Source organism: Stigmatopora nigra, chromosome 18 (genome assembly GCF_051989575.1).
Source record: "Stigmatopora nigra isolate UIUO_SnigA chromosome 18, RoL_Snig_1.1, whole genome shotgun sequence".
Classification (NCBI taxonomy): domain Eukaryota; kingdom Metazoa; phylum Chordata; class Actinopteri; order Syngnathiformes; family Syngnathidae; genus Stigmatopora; species Stigmatopora nigra.
In genome coordinates, this window is record NC_135525.1 from 6,896,197 (window position 1) to 6,921,461 (window position 25,265).

The window sequence follows — 25,265 nt, forward strand, 5'->3', positions numbered from 1 at the left end:
CTCCTGTTATTTCCATTCCTAAGCAACAGCCACACTATTTCCATGACTAGAAAAAATATTTCGGTACTAGAGTTGGGAATGAGCCTCCCAAACGTGGCTCTCGGCCCAATTATGGACCACTGGGAAGAAGCGAGCCCAGTAAAAGAGGGCAATGAAGCAGGCAAGACAAGGAGTAGCGGGGGAAGCAGCGGGGCCTTCGGACTCTGGCTGGCAGCTGATCCCACATGCAGGTGGTCGACTCAGTCGCCAGGCAGATCAAAAAGTCCAGGCCCCGGGTGGACTTCCCTTTGAAATGGGAATGGAGGGGCCTGGATATCAGACGGAAAACATAAGCAAGCTCCCGGCCGCAGAACAGCTCCATATTCATGCAAGCCGGGACTGGCAGGATGGACACTGCTCGGAGGTGGACGGCTCACATACGGGGATACAAATGACTATGGGGAAAAAAAAGATGCTTGATGAAGAGTATCAATGTCTCCCATTTTTAGCCTTTCAATAAATCAGATTGGGTATTCAGACACACGTGTTCCTTAACTTATAAAGTCAATGGGAAGAGCAGCTTGTTATTGTCCAAATTAAAATACTTAATGGTTATTTTAATGAAGTTCTTGTATGATGGTGGCTTGTTTAGTTTTCAAGGTGATTAATATGCATCTAAATGATCATTTTTAAACCTACTGCGACATTTTAAAAAGGTATTTCTTTTAATTTTTAAATATTTTTGAACAGTTGATTTAAAACTATGATTGTGTTTACTTTTACTGTATCTAATTCTGCAAAAAAGGAAAATTTTATGAAGAAAAATAAAAAATACTATGAATTAAACATAATACAAATCTCAATTATTGAGGTGCCACTGAATTTACTGTTAGGGGTGTTGAAGAAATTCCCCCAAAAACGTATAAAGAAAACTAGACATTTTGTCACCCCCTTTAAAACAAAAGTGACATGACTCTAAATTATCATTAGCCTGACTTATGTTAAATTGTACTATAAGTGAGTTTAAAAAAATAAAGTGAAAAAAAACGAGTGCTAATGACAAACTTGATGTCAAGTAGCGGAAAAAAAATTCACATGGCTCTAATTTGGCCCCCACACTTAGGCTTGAGACTGATGACTCAAAGTAGATTAGTTTTGGAGACAAGTGTTTAGCTAATTGGCTTTTGGTGAACTCGCTTAATGGGGATCTAATTGCTTCTCAGCTTGAGGTAACAACTAGGGTACCAACCTTAACCGACAAGACACGAGGTGTGAGGAAATCATTAAAAACAACACAATAAGCCTAATGCCAACACATCATTGAAGTCCAATCCATCTCCACAAAAAAGATCAAATATAAACTCCCCCGTCAATGGCAGCCATTGAAAGAAATACAGGGTTTTATACACGACTATATTTTCTGAATAACGCAACAAACTCCATGTTTTTCTTCACCAAGCGTCAATGGGGGTTGAGAACGTTAACAGGAGTGCTCATAAATCCTGATTTGAGCTACGAGACGGGCGCTGGCTGGCACGCTACATCTGATTAAGTCTTCCCGTTAGCTGACAGCTGAACTTCAACATTAATATGATAATATTGAAATAAGTGTGTTATTTACTTAAGGGAGGCGACGGGATGATGAATGATTGTTGGACAGTTATGGGTGACTGACCGACCCCCCCCCTGGGGTCCTCCCGCCGGCAATCTCCCTCCCCTCGCCGTAATCAAACGTGACGAAATGGAGACGTATGCAGAAATATCGGTTACAGTCAACCTGCCCTCCCTTGTTGGCCCTCCCCCCGAGTCCAAATTGTCTACGGGCACTGAAGCATCTATTTCAATTGGCACTTCCTTCCCGGCCCCTCGATTTTACATTTAGGCGCTGTCATTTACATATTACTCTTAATCAAAATCCACAGTGGGGCGACAGAGGTGGCGGGGTGGGTTGGGGGGGGGGACAAGAAAGAGGGAGCGGGGAAACAAAACCGTGGCGTTGCGGTTCAGGGGGCTGGTACTTCATGAAATGGAGATGTGATAGAAAACTGGTGTGTGTGTGTGTGTGTATAGAGGAGTAGCGCAGCAAGGAGTATTGAATTATTTGTGTTTGAATCGGGTGTTTGATGGCAGCAGTGGCAAGATATACCAAAGTTTTTACGTGTGTTTTAGTTATATTGGGTGTCATTATATAGATGCTATGAAGTAGTTCAACAAAAAGTCGATCGTAAGGCATAGGAGATACTTTTAAAGAGAACTGAACTTGAGTCATTTTTAACAATATTCACAATGAATGTATGACTATTGAAGCTAATGAATCCTGTTTGAATTTGTCCGAATTTCTCATATTTTTATTCTTAATGATGCTTGAATAGTAGTAGTGTTTTGTAAAGAAAGTAAAGGTCTCATGATTAGGGCACATAACAATAGATGGGAGGTGGCAGGGATCAAATAATGGCTTTATAAAGGTTAAAAAAATGGTCTATGTTAAGAAGTGCACTTGTTTGTTTAGATGAATGGGGCAATAATATATTGTTGCACTAAATATTTGTATTTTTATTGTCATAGTCTGTGGGAAAAGTCAGTAGTTTTTGTTAATATATATCATATCCATATAATAGATTGATTTCCTGACCCAGGTAATGACAATGGTAGTTTTACAATATTATGAGATAATGGTTATCATGAACTTTGTATCACAAATTGTATCATAAGGAATCCAGAATATATATAGTGGTTAAACAAGTATAAAATTAATTAATACATATCTGCTGTCTTTTGAAAAGGAGTGTCTTCAAACAAAATGCCCAAAATGTCAAAACTAATTAGACTTTTGGTGAAATGTAACTAAATGTACATCCTAACTTCCGATTATGGGATGCATTAGCCACATTGCTCGTGTTTCGTACCTGGCTCTTACCTTCTCAGCATGCCCGTCAAGATACGAGAGCTCTTCCCAAGGTTGGCGTCCGTTTCCCGCAGCTGGAAGAACGAGAGGTACAAAAACCAGTTAGCAAATGAAATGACAGACCACTGCCATCCCTCCCATTGCAAATGAATTGGATGTCTATTGCCCTCACCAGCAATGAATGAGTTAAATCGTATGTGATGCTTTTTCATTGGGTTGCTTCTTTTACCTTGAGTTGAGACAACTTATTTGTATCACAAAAGCAACAAAAGCACCATCTTAAGCTGAGCATACTGTACCACTTGACTTTTAGCATTTGTGTATACACAGTGGAAAGGACTAAGGCACGGGTTCAAAACCCGACAAATCTTCAAGCATCAAACATTTCCAGTCAAGAAAAATGGTTGTTAACGACCTTTTAAACTTCTCGTGGCTTCTTCTTTTTAATGCTTATACGACATAACCATCTTTCAAGTTGTGTGTTTGTGTGAATGCGGTGGTGGGGGGCCGTTGAGAGAAGAAGACTCTCGGGAAGAAAGCGGAGAGAGAGAGGAAAAAGCCAAAGAAAGGAAAAAGTAGCCTCAGTAGACACGGTGGAGCGTTTTTGAAAGGAAATGTTTGATTTCCTTTGAAAAGGTCTTGAGCGAGGCCCACTGCCTTGTTGTGATCTTTTAGCATTCTGCGTTGAGGGGGCCGCCAGGGGTGGGGCGCCCCTTCCTGTTTTTGGTCTTCACTTGCCTACCGATCATGTTTGTCTATATCAGTGTTTGGCATGGGAAATATTTGGGATGTTTTTCAGCTTTATAGCATTGGAACTGAAACCTATATGTTGGAAAAGTCAGATAGTAAATGTACCCCTATTTTTCAAAGACAATAATTCCTATTGGGATTGTTTTCAAAGGTAATATTGGGGATTATTATTGTTAAATTAGACCTGTACTCATTTTTGGGTGCGTAATCCAAACCTAATCTGTTTTTCTATATTGTTTAATTTTTCTTTAACTATAGTATATCGTACTTAACTATTTTAGAGTTCTTATACAAAGGATATGGCTGTTGTAATTAATAATTGTGTGAATGTAATAACAATACAGTAGGTGGGTGAGCTAAAAATAATAATTGCCAATTTTAAGTCATTTTAGCATTAAAAGAACAGATTATATTCTTTTTTGAAATGGCTGCTTTTATCAAATGTATAAATCTAAGAATATTTCCTATCAAGGAAAGATCGATATAGTTGTAAAATACATTAATAATGAGTTGCTGATTCATCTACCCAGTTGCAAATTCAGACAAATTTCCAAAAGGCTCATTAAAACGTTGCTAGATCCGATTTTGTGAAATGTTAAACCACTTCAAAAGCATCAAAAAATAAACTTCACTTGATGACATAATATGTTAAAGGAGGAGGGAGTGTAATGTTCTAAGCATCTTTTCTTTCAGTGCTTCTAAAAACTGCACACGACCCTTTGAAAGGTGCTTTTGGGTGAAATTTGAAAAAATAATGGCGAGAAGATGACTCATTTCACAATTTTATCCCCCATTAATGTGTTATATAACCTGTCAAACCCTCATTTTAAGCTCATTTGTCTTTAAACAAACAAGACAAACTTATTCAAATGGACAGGAAACATGGATGACTAACGGTAAACCACAAACACAAAACTGCAGACCCGCCCCAGGGTACGCTGTGTCACGACGGTGCGCACACAAGTTATGTTTGCCAGCATTTTCAAGCCGGCCAACACTTTTCTGGCAACGCTCACCCTCTCCCTGGCCCTCTGGATCTTCTCGCGGTCGGTGTGAAGGTTGGAGAGAATCTCTTGGCCGACTTGTTCTGCAAAACAACAAAAGCAGATGCGTCAGCTTGGGGGTCTCGGGAACACTCGACCTCATTTCAGGGTTGCTCCTCCAAGGTGAAACTCGAGCAGTTGTCAAGCACTTTAGTGATGTGTTGGCAACCTGTTCTTGCACCTTGTGGCTTAGATAGCTGATTATAGCAACAGAGGCTTTCATGGCAAAAATCATCAAATGTTCTCTGTTGTGAAAATAGTACAATGCTGGAACACAATCGAAGAATTTTTACAAGGGCTAGAGAAACGTTCCTGACTCGTTGGCTGACACTGATGGCGATAGACGTGCAATCCATTTGAACTATGAAGGCGATTGCAGTCCGAGCCAGTCCTCTTAGCCTCGATTAGTTAGCCAAGCTGCCAAGTGGTAGCCAAATGAATTAATATTACCTTATTGCATACCTCTCAACCTTGGCCAATCATTCTCCTTATTAATGATTGCAATTCCCCTTATTAATAATTGCAATTCCCCTTATCAATGATTGCAATTCCCCTTATTAAGTGATGAACCGTACAAATGCAATATTTACTCACATAGGGCACATTAAAAAGTCTAAAATATTTTCCAAAGTGGACATAGCGCCCAATCAGTCAGTGCGCCTTGTGTATGCACTAAATTCATTATTCTGTAGATGTAGCTGTATGATGCTGACATCTATCTTGACTGTCTAAGTACATTGCTTGCTGACAAGCTATATTTATATAGTGAAAAGGCAGCTGACGATGATGTTTTCTGCTACCAGTGCCCGGGACGATCCGGATTAGAACCGAAATGGGGAAGACGAGATCGGTTTTACTAAAAAACGTATTATTTCTAAAATATTTTTTCCCATATGAAAGTTGTTATACAGCATACACAATTCTAAATGATCAAAAAATGTATAAAATATAGGAAAAACTTAGAAGTTGATTAAGATCTTGAAGGCAAATAACAGTTGTGATTGCCTGGTGGACCGCCCAACTATTCCATTCATATACAGTATCTTTTTTTCTTTCATTTTTTGTAAACATACATTTTTCACAATGCATCACGTCAACGGCGAGTGCAAACACATTAACGCCCAATTACAAAAAACATCTCCGACAAGGAACCTGACAAGCTCGTCAGTGGTCACTGTCAGTTTACTGTCCCATGGGTTGGCTCCACCAAAAAAATAAAATAAAAAAAGAGAAGCCCAGCCTGGCCCCCTCCCACTCAAATCTGAAATAAAAACACTCTTTCCATCAATGTAGCTCCAGCATTAGCGTTTAAAAATGATGGAGGCGAGAGGATGAATCAAGGGGGTTGAAGAATCCTTCCGTGGATCAAAGACGAGCTTTCAAGCGCACCAAACAAATGCGGGATAAACAACACAGTTGCTGACTGTATTACACTACACAGGTGCCGCACACCAAAGGGCCCACGTGCTGAGCGCCTATTCGGGAGGGGCGGCAAAAAGGAAGAAAAAAAACGGGAAAAAAATGGGGCTACATCTGGCAGCCAAACAAGAGAAATCGACAGGGAAAATTGGGGGAAGTCGATGGCATTGTTGAGCGGGCGAAGGGGGGTGAAAATGAGAAGACGACGTCAAACGAATGACACTCCATTCATCCCTAGAACCTTTTAGCTTCCCGACACTGTAAGTGTCTCAAATGCGACGTTTCCTGCCTTCATTAATTTCTAATCCGGAGCCGACAGATTGAAGGATACCCAGATTAAACAGCGCAGTCAGACAGTCACATGTGACAAATAGGGCAGATTAAAAAGACTGAGCGCAGGTATTAATAACCATAACAGCCCCCCTCCTTCTCTTTCTCTTCTACGTCCCGTCGCTATCTGAGTAGAACAAGGGAAAGGAACAGCCAGGCAGGCGCTTGGTAGCGGAACTCTTCTGTTAAAGAGACAAATAAGCACATCTATCCGTGTCTGCCAGGGCTGTGTTTTCTCTCTTAAATAAATGAGTGTGACAAGGACTGCGAGCAAGTAACAAGTTTTTTTTTTTGTATTTTATTTTTAACCCTCTGCAAGTAGATTATTGGAAAAGTTTGTGATGAAAAGAAGGCCTCTAATCAGGCCGGGAGAAAAAGAAATGCGTGTTAAGGTATGTTGTTATGCATGAAAGCACGGAATTTGGCAAGATTTTGAAGAAAATGAGTTTTTATACAAAAAAAATTGAGAAATTAAGCAGAAAGAAATAAGTATGAGGCTTCAAGGTGATTTCCAATCAAGGTTATTGTCATTAACAAATTAGAATAAGTATTATTATTTAATTTTTATTTGAATTTAAAAATAAATGAAAATCTTTAAATAGGAATATTTTATGCTTCTCCCTTTTGGGTATTTTATACAAAAAAACAATAACAATAAGATATTTAACTAATGTATATTTAAAAATAAATAACGGGTATTGTCCTTTATATTAAAAAAATGTTTAAATTGGTTAAAGAGAAAAATAAATGGAGTTAATAGTTTAACAAAAAAATGTGATCCATTCTATAGTCAATAATGTCTCGGAACAATTAATCAAAATAGTTCCTGATGCATTTGATTATCTATTGTGGTCGATTTTTAAAGTTTTTTTTTGGTGTGTCATCAGTAGTTTGCAGACACAATGACTCACCAAAAAGAGAGAGTGTGTCTGGCCTGTGACAGAAATGAGTTTGACACCGAGTTAAGGCAGCATTTCCTGCTATTGGATTTAATGTTATTGCTTTTGAACAACCTCTGGCTTCTGTTCTGAAGTTTTGTCAATGTATACTTTTCTTTCCTAAAGCCACAATTTGGATTCTAAGGAAGTCATCAATGGCAAAAAAAAAAGGATTCTGCATATCATTACATTATTATGGTGTCCAATTCAAAAGGTATTCTGGAGTAAAACGGTATTAGTTGCCTTTGGGGAAGAAATAAATATATTCCTGTATCTGTTATGAAAGTTTTTTTAGTCTAATATCTGATAAAAACTTCCATTACAGTGATGCCCTTGCGTTACTGAAAATGGGAAGTTAGATAACGACCTTCTAAAAGAGAATATTTTTAATGGAACGGTAAATTCCTTTGCTGTCTGACTCATGCTTGTTAACAAAATCCCTTAAAAATAGCCAACAGGACAGTTTATTAGATTAAAAGTACGTCATTTCACTTATTTTCTATGTTCAGACTCAATGAGATGCTGGAAAAGATTAAGGATATTTAGAAAAATACCAACTCAATCATCGTCCAGACAAAGGTAGTATAAAAAAAAGATGTGCAAAAAAAAAAACAAGTGCAGAAAAAGAGGAATTCTACTGCGGTTGCCCTCCACTTGTTGCTCGTTAGCGAATCAAATATTCCTTGGCAGTTTAAACAGCTATTAACAATTTAAATAACCCCAGTGCGGAGGCCTTGCTCTGACTCACTCGCTAAAGATCGCCATACCCCAAGGTCTATTTAACAAGCCCATTATTACATTACATTATGCTCCACGTCTCGAGTTTAACTGGTCGCTCGGAGCAAGAACTGCAGGAAAGAATTAGCATGGAAAATGAAGGCTTAAATTTAAGATTGCGATGGGGAAATTGTATCTGAACCAGGCCACAACCCCGGCCCATGAATCTACCAACGCTTGAAGGAATTGGCACAGCATAATGCAAAATCTTAACGCTTTCACTACCACACCAGTCATTGAGTGTTTTTAATACTGGCTTATATTAGACAATGTCAGAATGGATACCCAAGTTACCTTGATTTTGAATTTTTAATTGGATGTATATATATGTATATATTGAAAAAAAACGCAGAATCAGATTTCATTGCAATTTTTGGATTCATGTCTGCATACATTATTGCATTTATAACCTTTTTAAAGCAGTACAAAATCTTTGATATGTGATTCTTTAGCTCCTATAAATATTAAGTTTACAAAGGAAAGGAGAAAAATGGGCAAAATAGAATAACTTTTTTCCAGATTACCATAAATCTATGTTAAATTGCCCCTCAACTCCATTAGATTGAAGTCAAAGCACAATTAGATCATTAGATTTCGTTGCCTAAAATGTTAAAATTACGTTATCATTTCAGGTGAATTCCCTTAATAATTTGAAATTGAATATTGATACAATAATAGACGCACTACTTAAGGACAGACTTGAGTTTTCTGTGTGTAACTTGTTTTTCAAAAATCTGCCAATGCATGAGAAACCAACATTTACTATAGTACTACTACAGTACTCCCAATGTAGAAAAACTGTTATTTGACCAAAAATCTCAGGGAAAAAAAGCATTGAACTTCAACTTTGAAAAAACACCCAACTGGACAAAACCTCTGTTTTAATGGACCCGACATGTCTCTCTTTACCGTGTCGCCCACACTTAAATCCAGCAAACAGACAGTGTTGACCCCACAGGAGGGTTGAGAAGAAGTATATAGGCAGAAAGCGGGATAAATTTGAGACCATTTTTCCCTCCCCGTTGGTTTTTGTAGCTCAGACACACAGACAAAGCAAAGCAGTCGACTGCCAGCAAGTCCCCGGTGCATAAAGTTACCTGTCTTTGCACAATTCTTTTTTTTTTTTTTTTTTAGTCGGAGTAACAACTTCTACAACTGGCTGGTGACACACTTTCATCACCTTTCATCAAAGTTGTACCCACACTGGGATGTATTTGTGATGCCGAGCCCACAGGCCATGAGGCTAGTGAGCTGAAGCGCTCCTGCTTTTCTCGCTCAGAATAAAGAGGTGCCAAGCTCACGGTCGCACGGGAAGTATAACGCAAGATTAAGAGGAGAAACAACAAACTCCTGTCCAAGTTAGTTAGAAATTGGAGTCAAGTGGTAAAGATTAGCTTAAATTGTGCTGTTTTGGACATCCGTTGCGGACTTGGGTTGGGGCACATATGTCCATTTTTTTAATTTTCTGGTGAAGTTATTAACAAGGATGCTTCCACAAGGTCAAAATTAAGTTTTACACAAAATTGGCCAAAAAGGGAGAAGGAAACTGGTAGAGAGTAGAATTGAGATTTCAAGTATTTTAAGTTTATTTTTCATAGGAAAATCAACATATTTTTTTGATTTAAATTTATTTGAGGCAAGTAACTCTGTATAAATTGTTTAGACCGAATCTAAACTGGTTATATTTGTAGCAAAACTATATCATGTCACATTTTTGGTGATATAATAATAATACTTTCATTTTTACTTGATCTTAACCAAGATTTTTGGTAAGATGACTTGGATGTTTGTGTTTTCCAGATTCTTTGTTTGAGGTTTTTGTTAACAAGAAAAGGTTAACATTAAATATCTAGAGAGAAGAAAAAAAACTCACATTTTTTTGTGTTGGGCCTCCGTCAATTTGAGTTTGACACCCTTTAGTTAGAGGTTTCGCTTACATTCAAGGTTAGGCTTAGGGTTTTGGTTAAAGTGTGTATTAGCTCAAGGTTAGGGTTACATTTAAAGTTAAGTTTAGGAGCTAGGATTGTGATGGGTTGGGTTTCAGTTTGGGTTAATTTTAGATTTAAGGCTAGGATTTGGTTAAGAGCAGAGTGTGGATTAAGTTGAGGGTTTTGGTTAAAATTAAGATTTAGGTTTGCTGTGACCAGTAAAGTCCAGAAGACGGTTTCTCCATGACTTCATGTTCAAATCAGCCTAATTTTGCATGACAAGTTGACCAATAGACGTTAGTGCCGACCAGTTAGCAAATGTAATATTATGGGTAAAGCAGCCACATTGCAGTCTATCCCAACTTTGCCTTTACTGGCGTCGGAGGGCAGTCAGGGTGGATTTGTGGGGGCTTTCTTCACTTGGCCAGGCTGTGTTTTATTCATCAGCAGGGCCCTGACCCCGCACGGCTCCTGTTCTGACAAATCACTTCTGATTAAGACAGATCTCCGTTAGTCAGCCACTCAACTTGGCCTATTCATCATTCTCGGTTCTCCCACCTACCCCTCCCGCCAGTGCGACCCCTCCGCCATCCCTCGTTCCCTCGCCGCCAGATCGTTTGCCTGTCCGTCAGACCGAAGCGAGGCGCGAGAGAGAAATTTCCGCCGCCGTTTTAAACGGCTGATTGTGGACAATTGGTGAGACGGAGACACGCAAGGCAGTCTTATGGGTGATAAGACGGCGGTTTAATGGGTATAAATGACCGGGGCCGGCAGGAGAACAGCTGCTAATAGACGCATTTGTTTAAAAATGAGTAAAGGTGCAGGGAATTGAAAGCTCCATTTGAGCACGGCGCACTTTTCTTTCCCTTCAAAGTCCCAACACGTCAAATTTATATGTATTATTTAAACCTCACAAAGTCACTTAGATTGCCTTGTAAAGCAACTTCTATTACGTTTTTTTTTCTTCTTCCTGAAGGCCTACTCGTATTTAATGCGTTGCATTACACTCACTACAATACAATACATTCAATCAGAAAAGCAAATCAAAAACACATTCATAAACGAAAATGAATTTGCACGGTAAACAAACTCGTCACAATGTGCCCTAGCGAGCATAGACAGCCATTGTGTTAACATGTCCAACAAGCGTTATTACATTAACCTGAACGCCAAGCGCCGCCGGTCGGAGAAGGCGGCGAATAAGGGAGGGGTGTGCAAAAAAAAAGCCCGAGCTGCCGCAAGCGCAAATTGCCTGGACTTAATCAAGCGGTCTTTACTCAAGCATCCAAATGAAAACTAATGGACTTCGGTGGTTGGGTATAACAAGGCGGGAGGCGTTATTTTCTAAGGTCGTCAATTAAAAGAAGGAAAACATGACAATAGAAATTCTAGAGACAACTAATCAGCCAATGCATACAAGGTAACTTATTAAATCCATTTCTAGGGCTGAGAAAATTATTTTTGGATTATATTTACTAGAATTCGTGAAAAATGGATGAGGCTAAGAATTAAAAGTCGACTACGAACCATCAATGCATTATTCAAAAGATTGACAATGGTGTCGAGTAAAAAAAGGAGCAGAATACAAAAAAATAAGCATTGAAGATGAAACTAATTTCAATCCATTATCTATTGAGTACCTGTCCGAAGCTGACAGAGTATTCCTAATGACCCAATGCCAGTAAAATGGATGAAAACGTTCATTTTTCACCCGTAACGACTGTACAGTATGGATATTTTGTCAGAATATATTGATCAAGATAAAGCATTTGCTACCAGAACTATTAACGTCTTACAAATTTGAACCTATTCTGATGGGATTTTCACAAGATATATTTTGAGTCACGACAAAAGAGGTTTTTAATCTGCTATTGACAAGAATGGACATTCAATCCATTAGAACTGGGAGAAGCGAATTATTCCATTGAGTCCATTTTTTTAGTGAACAACATACAAAACAACAGAATTCAGAATTTCTAAACGTAACAATACCCAATTTACTAAATTTTCCTTGATAAAAAGTGACTCTGTATTCTGTTTCTTCGTAAAAACAAAACTGAAGATTCCGTCTAAAATATATTCACATTCATTAAAGCCCAGATCATAAATCTGCACCAAAAACAAACAAAACTTTTTCACGCCCAATCATTTCCATCCTTGAACCTACATGGACTTTGATTTTCAAACACCATGACGTGAATGAAGGGGAGGGAGTGAATATTCCCAATTTGTCAGGGAAAATGTTCGATGAAGAGGGGTAAAAAAAAAACTTGACGTTGATTTTCAACAATTTAAGCGCGCTAATCATCGCATTACCATTGATTAAAGTCTTTGGACGTCTTTAATCAAGCAAGTTGACGGGCAGATCAAAGAGCCTAACACAACATTTCTTGCCTTTTAATTATGTGTACAACAGCCCACCTCGGGCACACTCCTTCTCTGTCCATCCTCTCCAATTCCATGAAAGGAGATCTAAAACTCCAAAAAAAAAAACAGTTCATTACCTAATCAAATAGTAGACGGGTGAGAAAAACATACACAGACACCAGCTTTCAGGAATCATGATTAGTAGGGAGGTCTTCCGCAGTCTTGGCTATTAACGTGTCCCGAAATGGAACACCTTAATTATCCTTGTCAAAAATGGGACCTGGCATCAAGCTCATTTGCATGTTTTGACAAGGCCTGTCAGCGAGCCGCCTCCTTGCGATTTTTTTTTTCCCAGTCCTTCGAGTGTCTTTACCTCAATGACTGCTGATTACAGGCCCCTCGCCGCTAAATGAATTAAATAGCTTGTTAAATGAGATTCAGCCCACTCTCCCGCCCACCCCCATTCCTCCCAGCGACGAGTGAAGTCCACATGAAGGTGCCTCTGAGAAAGATAGTGACTTCAAAAACTAGTCGTGCTATGACAGGAGATCATCCAAAAGTTGACTTTGTTTGTGTCCAGCTGTTGGTGTTCTTTGGAAGTTTCCAAATCTTGTCTAAATGTTCACATAACGTAGGGAAGTTATGGCCATAGTAATAAGAACTGATCAAATACAGCAATTTTGGTAAGAGTTCACACAAAATTGAGTAATCAGACACAACAACGTACCCAGTAAAAATAGAAACCTTTAGGGTAAAGCTGTTTTTTGCCAAAGTAAATACACTTAAGCATCGTGATGAACTAAAATCATGGTAGAACATTTGTAATCGGTCTTGATAGGGATTTTACAGTGCTGCGTCCTTTCGAACCGAGATTTGAACCCAGACTGTCTTGGCAGTTGACTATGCTGACTATTGAGGTAAGTTGAAGACCATGTGAAAGTAGACTGTGTTGTCAGCGCAGTAGTGAGCACATTTGACTGCCACAGTGACAACATAGATTCAAATTTTGGTTCGATTCAGGATATAATGTAAATGGCGTGCAGTAAAACCACCACAAGACAGAAAAAACTGTTGAAATGTCATTTTTACAGTAGTTTGTTGTTAATTTGACAGTGCATTTACAGTTTCCTCATTTTTCTAATAGTAGAAATCTGGTAACCACAGTTGCCATAAATGTAATGTCTTCAGAACATAATCGACTATTCATATTTTTATTTATTAAACTGAGACAGCGAGAGGGAACGAGAAAACAACTTAAAACAATGAGCTAAGAGCTATGAGGACATTGGTTGGATTTCTTCAATCTAGACTTGTGCAAAATGTGTAAATTGAGGGCAAATTAAGCGGGAAAATCAAGGTAGCGTTTCATAACTATTCAGTTGCAGCGCAAATAGCAAATAACCCTAGAAAAAGTGTTGGTGACAAAAGGGGGGGGGGATGACGACGCAACACAAACACAAAGTTTGCCTTTGACTTGGCAGTATTGTCAATACTGCGTTATAAGGACAATAATAGCGCTATTATACATAGGGTGGAGACATCACGCGCCTCATTTAACAGCAAGCGTGGGGCCACGAGTTGAAGGCCGATTATTGTCATCTGCCACTGTGAATACGCGGCGTGGCACCACATGTGAGGGCATTTCAAAACACTTGTGTACATATATATTTTTTATTTCTTTCACTCGTTGAGTTTATATGTGCTTGAAAGCCGCGAAATACACAACAAATAAAAGCTTGCACAAAAGAAACTTCTGACGGCCAAGATCTTTATCACAAATTGCGTCATGTTTGTCAACCTCAATGAAACAGACAAGGAAAAACATGCACGAGGCATTTTCTCGGATGGAGGCCGTTAATTACCCTTGGATTATGTTGGGCAGAGTTGGCTTTAAAGTGGGTGATATATAGGTAACATTAGATAGCCTTTGACTTATTGTGTTTTCTGCAAGCACCAGAAGAGTAGAACAGTATACTATGTATATATTTTATCAAACATGTGCTAGATGTTTATGTTATATGGAGAAATGTTAATTTAATTAGCATATTTTTCGGACTATAAGCCGCACCTGATGGTTTGGGGGGGAAGTTTATTTTATAGGAAACCAAGTACAAATATTACGAGGTCATAGCGAGGCTATTTAATCCTGCCCGCCGACGTTGTCCAGATAATGTAATTCATTTGTACTTTTAACGGATGCAGTTTTTTATATGTATCATATCTTGTGCTGACCCAGCCCATCTGTCAAATTTTTAAAGTCAATGTGGCCCCCGGCCCCAAAAGTTTGCCCACCCCTGGACTACATCAATATTAACTCATAAATCTGCCTACCCTAAAAATAGAGGGGACCTTTTGTAGCTGTTAGTATGGGTAAAAAAACACCAGAGTATGATTTACAGCCAAACTAATTATAAAAAAGTGGGAATTCTAGTCCAAAGAAAATGTTGGGTATCAAAAACCTCTGGAAAATCTACCTGATTTATTCAATATACATTCATTACCATCTATAATGCTGTAATGAACCTTGGTAAATAAAGACTATGGCAGCTTAACATGCAAATATTCAAATTCCAAATGAGCACATCCTCCAATTTGATTGAGGCTGACACTTGACAGCCCAGCGCAGGGTCCCGGCTTGGCACGGCCACCTCGCCGTACCCCCGGGGGCTCCGACCCGGCCCCTTTGCCCGCATTCCGCCCCGCTTCGGTCACCGGGGCGTCACACGGGCTAACGAGAGGGCATGGGGAGGGGCGAGGAAACTGCTTAACCATTCAAGCACATCCGTCGGCTGGATGTGTAAGCAGCTCCCCGAGAGACCCTCGGCGAAACAAGTGTCAAAAGCTAAGGAGACGCTTTGTACCTGGGAGGTATATTAATGCCCTGAAAGCTTGTGGAAGGAGGCGAGCAGGGGGAAGAAGAAAAAAAAAGTCTTTGTCCTCGCCGAAAAAGATGAAGGACAAAGCCTGGATACAACTTTTGAGCATGTTAACTTAGAACAAAAGACGGACCTTCAGGGAAGAATACAGAAACTGAGCTCGTAATTGAAGCATGGATTCACTTGATAACGGGTATACTAGGTGTTCATTTTAGGAGGGCATTGAAAGTGTTGACAGTGATATCTTGACTTATTAAACTGCAAGTGCGCTGATGTTATATTAATTGGAAAATGTGAAATTAACTCAAATTTATAATGACGTTCTGTATATGTACTCATTGGGAAAGTTAAGTGTTTGTCCATTGCCATTGGAATGGGAAAACTTGAGAGTAATATTTTGCTGCATTTGATGCTTATAATGGTAGCAAATATGTTTTTTTAAAACTAAGAAAAGAAGCTTCAACTTTCTCAAAAAACACATCATAATGAGAAAACATGCTCAAAGTACTTGTCAGACAAAGACAAAACAGTGATCTACACTTTCCTTTAAAAAACAAATTATTACAGCTAAAATTAAGCCAAATTAAAAATGTTACATGTTCATACAAGGGAAAAAAGACACTGGATGTTGCCAAAGGAAACTATTTAGCCTTTCCAACTATTTCTTTTGCGAATCTGGGTTTTCAATTGCGACTTGACTCCCCCAACAAGTACAAGTCTATGGGGGTCTTGTGCCATCCATTGGGGCAATGCATAATTAAAGCAACGCAGAAGCGGAAGCATGTTATTACCAATGTTTTCATTAGGCAAAGCTAACACAGGGGACCTACTGACAACAGGCCATGAAGTGCACCGAACCGTTACTGGTTCTGCATCTTCTCAAAAGTGCGAAAACATTTAATTCTAACATCAGACCTTATAAAAAAGCATGTAGGCCTGCCTTTTTTCCACCCTTCCTCGCCCCATGATATATTTTCAATCTTTCCAAGCTTAAATTAGCCGGGATTTTTAAGATCAGGGAATGTTTTTTAAGCTATGAAAAATGGATTAAATGAAGAGGAAGTCTGGCCTTAATGAGCTCCCTGGGCTATGGAGCAGCAGGGACTGGGTGAAGGGAGGGTTGGGGGGGTCGTGGGGCTTTGGGGTGGTGGAACGAGGCAAGCCTTTGAGGAAGAAGGGGGGGGGGGGGGCAGTGTGGGTTGCTGAGGACGGCGGTCGTGCCCAAAGTATGCCAGCTTCTGCCAATGGCACAGACGGCACCTGGGCAAAGCTTGCGTGCCAAAAGAAGCACTTTAGCAAGTTTGCGTCCAACCTGGAAACTTCACTCGGAGTTGGAATAGTAACCCATACTTCTTTAGGGGGTTAGGGCTTTTGGATGAAACATCTTCCAAACATATCAAAAGGATTTTCCGATGACCAAAAGAGGTAAAATTTGAGCTATAAATGAGCTTCATATATGAAAGAGCCGCAACTGAAAATACAAAATGAGAACACTTGCAAGCTACTCAGAAATTGACTACACTAACTGCGTTATTCTTACAAAGTACAGAAATGAATAGATATAAATACTAGTATAAATCAAGGTTTTCCTATAGGCAATTTTCTCCATATAAGGAAACATTCCATGTAAACAAAGTACAAATCAAGTTATCCCACTCAATCTCCATTGCTCAATTACTCTTAAGACTAAATCCTTCTTTTAGAGACAGTGGACTGAAGTAAAAAAAAGGAAAATGTACAAATTTAAGGAATGTGAACAACTGTCACAGAGCAGCAGAATAAGGGTGAGGGGAGGAAGAAGCGCAAGCCATCTTTGGCACATTCCTGAGCTCCTCTTTTCCTGAGGGTGATTAGAAGCTGTCAGAGCCTCTCCGACCTGCCACTCCTCAACACTCGCAGGAAGACTGTCATTCCAAATAGCCTCAGATTAAAATACCACACCGCTAGGGCGCATGGGCCTCGACCCGGACAACCTCCTCAACTACACCTGCCTCCCACTGACAAATGATGACGTGCAAGACAATACTGTGTTCATTCCTACATAGGAACTACATTGCACTTGCTCAATTTCGCCTTCAGTTTATGTTGGCCATGAAGTTAAATTGGGCTAATTGCGACAAGGGGAACGAGCGCACCCCCCATGTGTTTTTGCAGTCGCTGTCGCCACACAAAAGTTAACGGAGAATAACGAGCTAGGCCAGTTCCCGGATCTATTCAGTGTCAACGGGAATTGCCTGTCTTGACAATGAAAAATGACCCATCCTGGCAAGATGACAGTCGCTGGCTGCTACGCTGACAGGCCAATACAGTGCAGCAGGAAGGCATCAGGAAGATGAGACTAGCAAAATGTACACAAACAGCAGCAATGTTCCTGTAAAGGACACTATCGGCTATATGAACACAAAATCAAATCAAGGAGGAAAAAAATAACACACACTTGACTATCATTTGGCGCTCAAACTTAGCTTGATGTTGGGTTACAATGAAAGACGCTAAGTTTTTCACGTAATTGCAAAAATATAAGCCCACTTAATGATCAATCAACTATGCAATAAGTGAAAAGACATACATCAATAGTTACTCTAATACAGGGCTACAACTAATTACAATAACCGCAATCAGCAGGGCTGTAAGTAGTGTTTTTGATAGTTTGTATGGATTTTTTTCATACATTAATTCATTTTCTGAACTGCTTATCCTCACAAGGATGACAGGGGTGCCGTAGCCTATTTTGGACACCCTGAATAGCTGGTCAGCCAATTGCAGAGCACGAGGAGACAGACAACCATTCAAGCTCACATGCATACCTAGAGGCAATTCACTAGAGTGTCCCACCAGCTAACCATGCATGTTTTTGGAATGTGGGAGGAAACGGGAGTACTTGGGGAAAACCCACGCAAGCACAGGGAGAACATGCAAATTCCATTAGTGTAAAAAATGACAAATTGGAGTAAGTCCTTCTGAAGTAGTTAAGGAATCACGGTTGCAGTATGTGTACAAAAAGCCAAAAACTTTGATAAATGTACTCTGTAATTGGAATCAGATTGTGGGAATGACTCCTCAGATTTCTCTAAAAAGTCGTTTCATACTACAAATCAGTCAAATTACTTCTGCAGTATTCCAATTTCTTTCAAACTTTGTGTTCCAAAAATCAAATTCAACATTGCCTTCAGGTCAGGTCACATGAATTGGATGTTTCTCAATATAGCAAAGCAGGTCGTGCACCGCCACCTATGAAAAACCATCTCAGCTGATTAAAATAAAGCCCCGCTGCCAGTTGTACAGTGTTCATATCGTATATGATCGTGCGGCAGTACAAGCAGATAATGTATAATGTATACTCCGCTCGCCTAGCTAGAGCACATGAAAAAATATGTACATATTCAAAAACAGTGAGATGGTACACAAGTGCAAGTGGCAAGAAAAGCAATGTGTGTGTATGTTTGGACCAATTCCTGATAGTGACCCCGTTCCTCATCTCCAGGGCATAAATAAACATGTGTGTGGAAGCGCGCTGGTGGATGATAATCACAGAGAGAAAGGGGAATCAAATTTATTCCACAATGGCCATTAATATTTCAGGCCCGTTACTGTAGCCCGTGTGAGGGAGCATGAATGATTAATTTAGACATCACCTCTGTCACAAGCCCTTACCAAGCTCGGCCCGGGATCAACCTATGAGAGTGGTAAACAAAAGGGGGGCTCCCAACCATGGTTTTTGTTGTCGTGCTACTTGGGTTTGGGCTCGTCTTGTCTGCCAAGACAAAAGGGAGAAAAGAGGGAGGACTAAGGTGTTGCCTTGTGTTGTTGGACAAGTTGGCTGCCTTTGTGCTTTTATGGTTTATCTTCAAGTGTGAGGAACAGATGTGTAACTATCAAGAGTATTCTGCAAGAGCCATGATTTTTTTCTATTGAAATGACTTGCAAAAGAATAAATAGATTAAATGAACATAGTTTTTGCACATGGCTAACATTTTTCACTTTAAATGCACAGGATTTCATTTTCTTGCCTTTTTTTGCAGAACTTTTCCATCTCTAGATTGACAGTTTTAATTATTTGCAGCAAAATTACAAAAGAGGGTCCTTAGTTTTTGTGTATTGGTAGTTTTATGTTATAGTGTTTTCCCTAAACACAACAAACTATTAAAAACATCAATTACAGCAGAAGTAGTGAATAACTTGGCCTTCCACACAACTCAATACAAAGTTCACTAGTTGTTATAATTTTTGGTACTGTATATAAATGTCCAAAATATTATTTTCCGGCAAGAAAACGATAAGAGGCAAATTTATAATACTACCAACAAACTCTTAAAGGTTATGAATTGTGATTTCTGATACATTGACACACTTAAGTCTTAATATCTTAAACTACAGTGCATTACGACTTAAACAAAATCTTCAGTCACTATTGTAGTAGCAAAACTCGCTAATAAACTGCAATGTATAAAGAAAGAAGTAAATCGGTTTGTGAGTTTTGACCTTCAAGGATCCACCATAGAAGTGTATAGGCCAAATCATTGGCGATGGCAATGACAAATCATTATCACAAAAAACAGATCAAAGCACAACCCTTAACGTCACCATTCAATTCCTCAGTCCACAAAGCTGATACATCAATAGTGTCTTAACACCTTGACGTCAAAGGTGGATGGGAAGCAAGCTTCCATCAATGCGAGGCGGAGGTGAATGTGTGTGTTTTTTGATTTGTGTTGCGGGCTTTGTGTGACGCTTGTCTGACAAGTGGAGATCACAAGAAGACGGCATCCATCTCGCGGGCCTGTGATGCCACCGCCGCCGTTTCTAGGGCCTGAGGGCCCTCGTAAATACACACTATGTACTCTATTGTATGGTACTGTGCGCGCAAATAGTGTATGTTTCGCCATCATATCATTCTTTAAAAAAAGTGTGCCACAACAAAGAAAATTAAGGATTTTGCTGTATTTTTTAATGGGGTATTGTGTGTGTGTGTGTGTAAAAGGGGTGTGCATGGCTACCTGCAGTGAGCCAGCAGAAGGATGGGGGGGCGGGGCATATCAAGGCTGTATGACACTGATGCGATGTGTTGGCACATGCCCTCAGGTGGTTTTGGTGTGGTTGTCATTTTGTTGTTTTTCCCCTCTCTCGCTGTCATATCATTCAAATATGCCCCCCCCCCAAAGAAATAAAAAATAACTGCCATAAATAAATAATAAGTGCACACAACAAGATGGATTGATGAGCTGTGATGTTTAGACTGCTGTTTGGGCAAAGTTCTTGACAGACAATTTTTCTGTCTCGGGAGCTTATAATCAGCTTTTGTTCTGTTTTTTTTTTATACGCTGGCTTGACCTGGTCATTTAACAGCATGTACCATCAGACTGGTGTCAAACTTGAGTTAGATCTGGCCAAAGATTTAGAATATGTAATAACTATTTTCTATGATTCATTTGAATCTACGCTTGAATCAAAATGAATGGTCAATTTTTGATTGAATTTAACCAAAACCGAACCCAAACTTGCCCAAAACCAGAAACCAAGACTAAGACCAAGATTAAATTCATTGACCAAACCAACAATAGAGTACTACTACATCCTCTTTGAATGCTTTTCTTTCCTCAAAACACACTACATGAGAAAAAAAAACAGACAAAAATTAACATAATACAAGATTACATAGGGGTCTTATTTTCTCAACATTTGCCTTACGGGACTTTCAGAGGTCAGGATGCATCTGAAAAACTTTCCCCGGTTGGAAGAAGGAAGAAAAAAAAATGTGTGGGACTTGAAACAGGCATCAACTTGACGACCATGTTGGCTATAGTTTCTAACACCAGTCACGGATCAATAAGTAGCCATACATATAGCACAAGTGGAACAAGTCCTGTCAAAGGTTACTCCTTTTTTCTCCATGTTTGCCTCTTCATTCGGAGTGAGGAGGAGGTGGAAGAGAGAAAGACAAAACCGGAAAGAAAAAATAAATAAAAAATTCCAGCTCTTGTAGTCGCGGAACCGGGCGCTTAATGGGCTTTGACATGATCGCCGGCAGGCCGAGGATAGAGGGAGGGGCCGGGGTTGCATCGATAGCGCTGCGCGAGAGTGGCCTAAGGGAGCTCACGGCGGCGCGGCTAGGGCCAAATCCCTGGTACGAGCATGGGCTGGGGGCCTGACCGCTAATCATTAGAAAGTCAATGAGTTCTTTAGCGCTCACAGCCAAGCTGGGCGTCCTGTGGATATACAAATGTATACGGAGAAATTCAACTGCCAATGTAACCAGCATATAATCAATATCATACACTAACACTAATCTTTCAATGTATCATAGGGCCTCACCAATAATCAAATTAACTCATGATTGTTATATGCTTTAATTCAGAGATAGATAAGCGTCTGTTGTTCTTTATTCAAATGGATATAAAAAATAGACCATATTTGAAGTCATTCTAACCTCTACCATAAATTTGTTGTGTGAAAGAGGGAGACCCAGGGAATAAAATGCCCCCTTGTTACCTCACCCATGGTTCCGCATGCATTTTTTTAAATGTCCCATACAGATACTGACTTATAGCCCACTAATGGGACTACATAATGAGACATGTAGTTGAAATTTAAGTTAAAGTTCAAAGATAACTGATTATATTCCTCAAAGTGAAAACTGCATTTTGGTTAAAGAGCTAACACTACAACTTGCACTACGATCTAAATCTTTTGGCAAAAAAGTATACAGAATATGTTTGGACTGAATATTTTGAGACTGAGATGAGACCATGAAATCTGTGGATCCAAACCAAGACCTTCTTCAATGCTAACTTATTTCATGATTTTATGATCTTGCCCTTAAAATCACATGTTCAATCTCATATTGGACTAATGAATCCCAGTATGCATCAGGTATTTGTACATTCAAGCATATGCAAGATCCTAAATCCAAATTGCACCTGATCAATACCCTCCAAGCAGCTTAGCCTCCCTCTAATCAATATGCACCCAACCTAAACTATTTTTTCTCCCCTAACCCAGCATACTACCCATCCTATCGATGTCCTATCGATCAAAACACTCAACCTTTTAAGGGTAGGAAGATTTGGACAGACCCCATCTGGACATATGCATTTGTCCACTTTTAACCATTGTAATAATCCTTTTGACAAAAGCATGGAACTTATTGGACACTATTAAGTCTGACCTGGAACACCCTCAAGAGTTTTGGAGGTATAAAAATGAGTCTGGACACAACAAAGGCAACCAAAAGTGTGACTTCTAAAAGGGAACGATATAAGCAAATTTGTCAAGTGAAATGTGGCTTGGAAGATAAGATCAAGCAGGGAGGTGACCAGGAAAAAGAAAAAAAAAAACAAATGAGGAAAAGAGTGACAGAGGGTCTGTTGGGCTGCCTGAAACAGGGTCTTGAAGGACACTGACATTCAGTGAGGTTTCTCAAAGCTGCCAAGCATCCTTTGAAGGGATTATTAACACATCTTGATTACTCTGGTCAAGTTGTCGCGGAAAATATAACCTCCATCAGGGCTAGAGAACACACCCCTCCCTCCAACACATACGTTGTCCCTTTCCATCACCCTCGGCTGGCCCGACTCAAAGACAGCCGTTAATTACCACCTCAGACGTCACGGAGAATAGACGAGCACCTTATTAGTCTCACAGACCCACGTCGGTACGTGGGCCATGACCTGAATCAGCAATAAGATCTGAAGTTTAGCAGAAAGTTTTGGGAAGGTTCCTTAATACACCCAATACCCTGATATGTATATGCAGTTTTTTTGTTTTAAACAAATAGGTCTACTTTTATAACAAAGAGAATTTAGCAAATCAATTACAATCACTGAATCATAAAGATCTTTTCCTGGTCTTGACTTGCTTTAAAACTCTAAGTAGAGTTCTTAACTAGAAAATAATGTGGTTAAAGTGAAAGAAAACATTCATCTGCATGTGTCACCCAACCATCTAACTTACTGCAAAGCATATATAATGGTTGCAATTACAATTTCCCTGCATTGTAGCTTTACTACAAACTTTGCGGCATTGGGGACCCTTGGAATTCCTGAGTAATTATAACCACAGCCCGCAATGTAGTATATATTCTGGCTTTTCTACTGCGAGAATTACCATCCTAAACAAAATATGTCCTTAGACTGGACTATGCAGCTTAATGCTGGTCATTTCAAACAGAAAGGACATGAAGGAGATTCCACAGCAAGATCAGAATCAGGGAAAATATATCACCAAACACAAAAAGTGATTTTCAAGTGGTTCTTAATGATGAGCACTATAAATGTTCACTTTGTAGATGATCTACAATCCAGTGTGTGAAATGTATCATAAACATGGCAAATTGAGCAATGGGGGGAAGGCGTTGTTTTTGGAAGTACTGTACACATAATTTGAGGAGAGGGCCAACAAAGTCAACATCAAAAGAGTCCGCAGTGTGAGAGGTAAAAGTAGGGCAGGCCACAGTCTGGCAAAGAGAGAGAGAGAGGATACAGAAGATAGTAAGAGAGCAAGAGAGTGAGAGCGATAGGTTATGTGTATCTAGAAGGGCTCGGTCCCAAAGCTGGATGGAGCTCAGGTGTGAGTTGTGAGGAGGCACCTTCTGTTCAGGGCTCGGAGGCCCCATGGTGGATAGAAGGGGGACCCGGACAGACACGGGCTCCTCATGTTTGGCCCAAATAATCCAGGTATACTTCTGTCACGCCACACAACTTCAGGCTTCAAAGACCCCAAACTCATGCAAATTCATTTGACTTGACTAAAAAGTCACTATTTGAGGGGTAATTTAACCCAAGGACCACATGGAAATATCATGTTTAAAAATGTTGATCTATTTTGGGTAGAAAATAGGTGGCCTTTAGTAGCAATGTTGTTGTAAAAAAAGTTAAACCAGGATGAATACAAGAGCAAAGCTTTGAAATGTGGAGATATCTTGGTTGTAGAAATGAGACCCAATTTAAACCAAATTATGACTTTGATGAGTCCTGACCACTTTCAGGCTGAATACCAATCCAAGATTTTGAGGATTCCAGATAAGGTCAAGATCCAGACTTTAAGGTGCCCACAAAATGAAGAAGTAAAATTGAAAAAAAGGAGCCAATACAGCAGAATAAGTCAAGACAGAGTGAAGCCAATGCAAGAGCAACTTTTTAAATGATTTGATTCATGTTTCTCTGTTTAAGAAGTTGAACGTGTCAGTAAGGACATCTCTTTGATGGACATTCAACACTGTGCATGACTAATGATCAGTCTCTCTGATGATCATCTTGACCGATCTACCACCATAAAAAGAAAAAAAAATTCTCCCTGCAAGAAATACGTTCAAACCAGTCAAATCACTTAGATCAAAGGCGGAGCTCATGTATGGAGACTTGTTAAGTTAACTGAAGGTAAGGTGCCAGAACCATTTGTTGTGCCTTGGCTTCTCCTTCGTCTAAATTGGGAGTGAAGGCTTCCCGCGAGAGATTGCTGAACCTGTCACGGGGCACTGAGGGAGTACAGTGAATACTTTATCGCCGAGGATATGTACCAGACTGACCGGGTTTAAGTGGAAAAATGCAGGATAGACAGAAAATATTCATCAAACATGGCATATGCAAAGCCAGATTAATTTATCGTCTTCATACACCAAATACAGGGAAAAAACTGAATTTAGCATGACATATTTATACACCAAAGTATTTAACGATGCCATACAGCACAAGATAAGCAAAAACGACTAAATGTTATAATCAATATCCAGTTTTTGTGTAGTTGCAGGAATCCATGTGTGTGTTTATGTGTTTCAAAGGTGCCCACCCACTCCGCATTTGCATGAATTCCTTATATTACGGCCTTTAATATCTCCATAGCTGAGCTAGTGGTTGGGGCCTAAACGTCTAAACAGCTCATTAAAATCATCTGACTTCAAGAAGAGGAAGGAATATAAATTGGCAAGGATAGCTATGGACTGCAGAAATGTCCATGTA

The 25,265-nt window shown here is 39.6% G+C and overlaps 1 protein-coding gene across 4 annotated transcripts in view; it reads right to left on the minus strand.

Moving 5' to 3' along the window:
* vti1a (vesicle transport through interaction with t-SNAREs 1A) overlaps positions 1–25,265 on the minus strand; it is an 86,376-nt gene that overhangs the window by 23,526 nt on the left and 37,585 nt on the right. For 2 of the 4 annotated variants that reach the window (XM_077738687.1, XM_077738688.1), the window contains 2 exons: positions 4,651–4,721; positions 2,886–2,958 (listed from right to left, as the gene is read on the minus strand). In XM_077738687.1, the coding sequence (XP_077594813.1) occupies positions 2,893–2,958; positions 4,651–4,721 (137 nt within the window). In that variant the 3' untranslated portion in view covers positions 2,886–2,892. The remainder of the gene's footprint in view (positions 1–2,885; positions 2,959–4,650; positions 4,722–25,265) is intronic. The other 2 variants (XM_077738685.1, XM_077738686.1) reach the window with 1 other exon arrangement.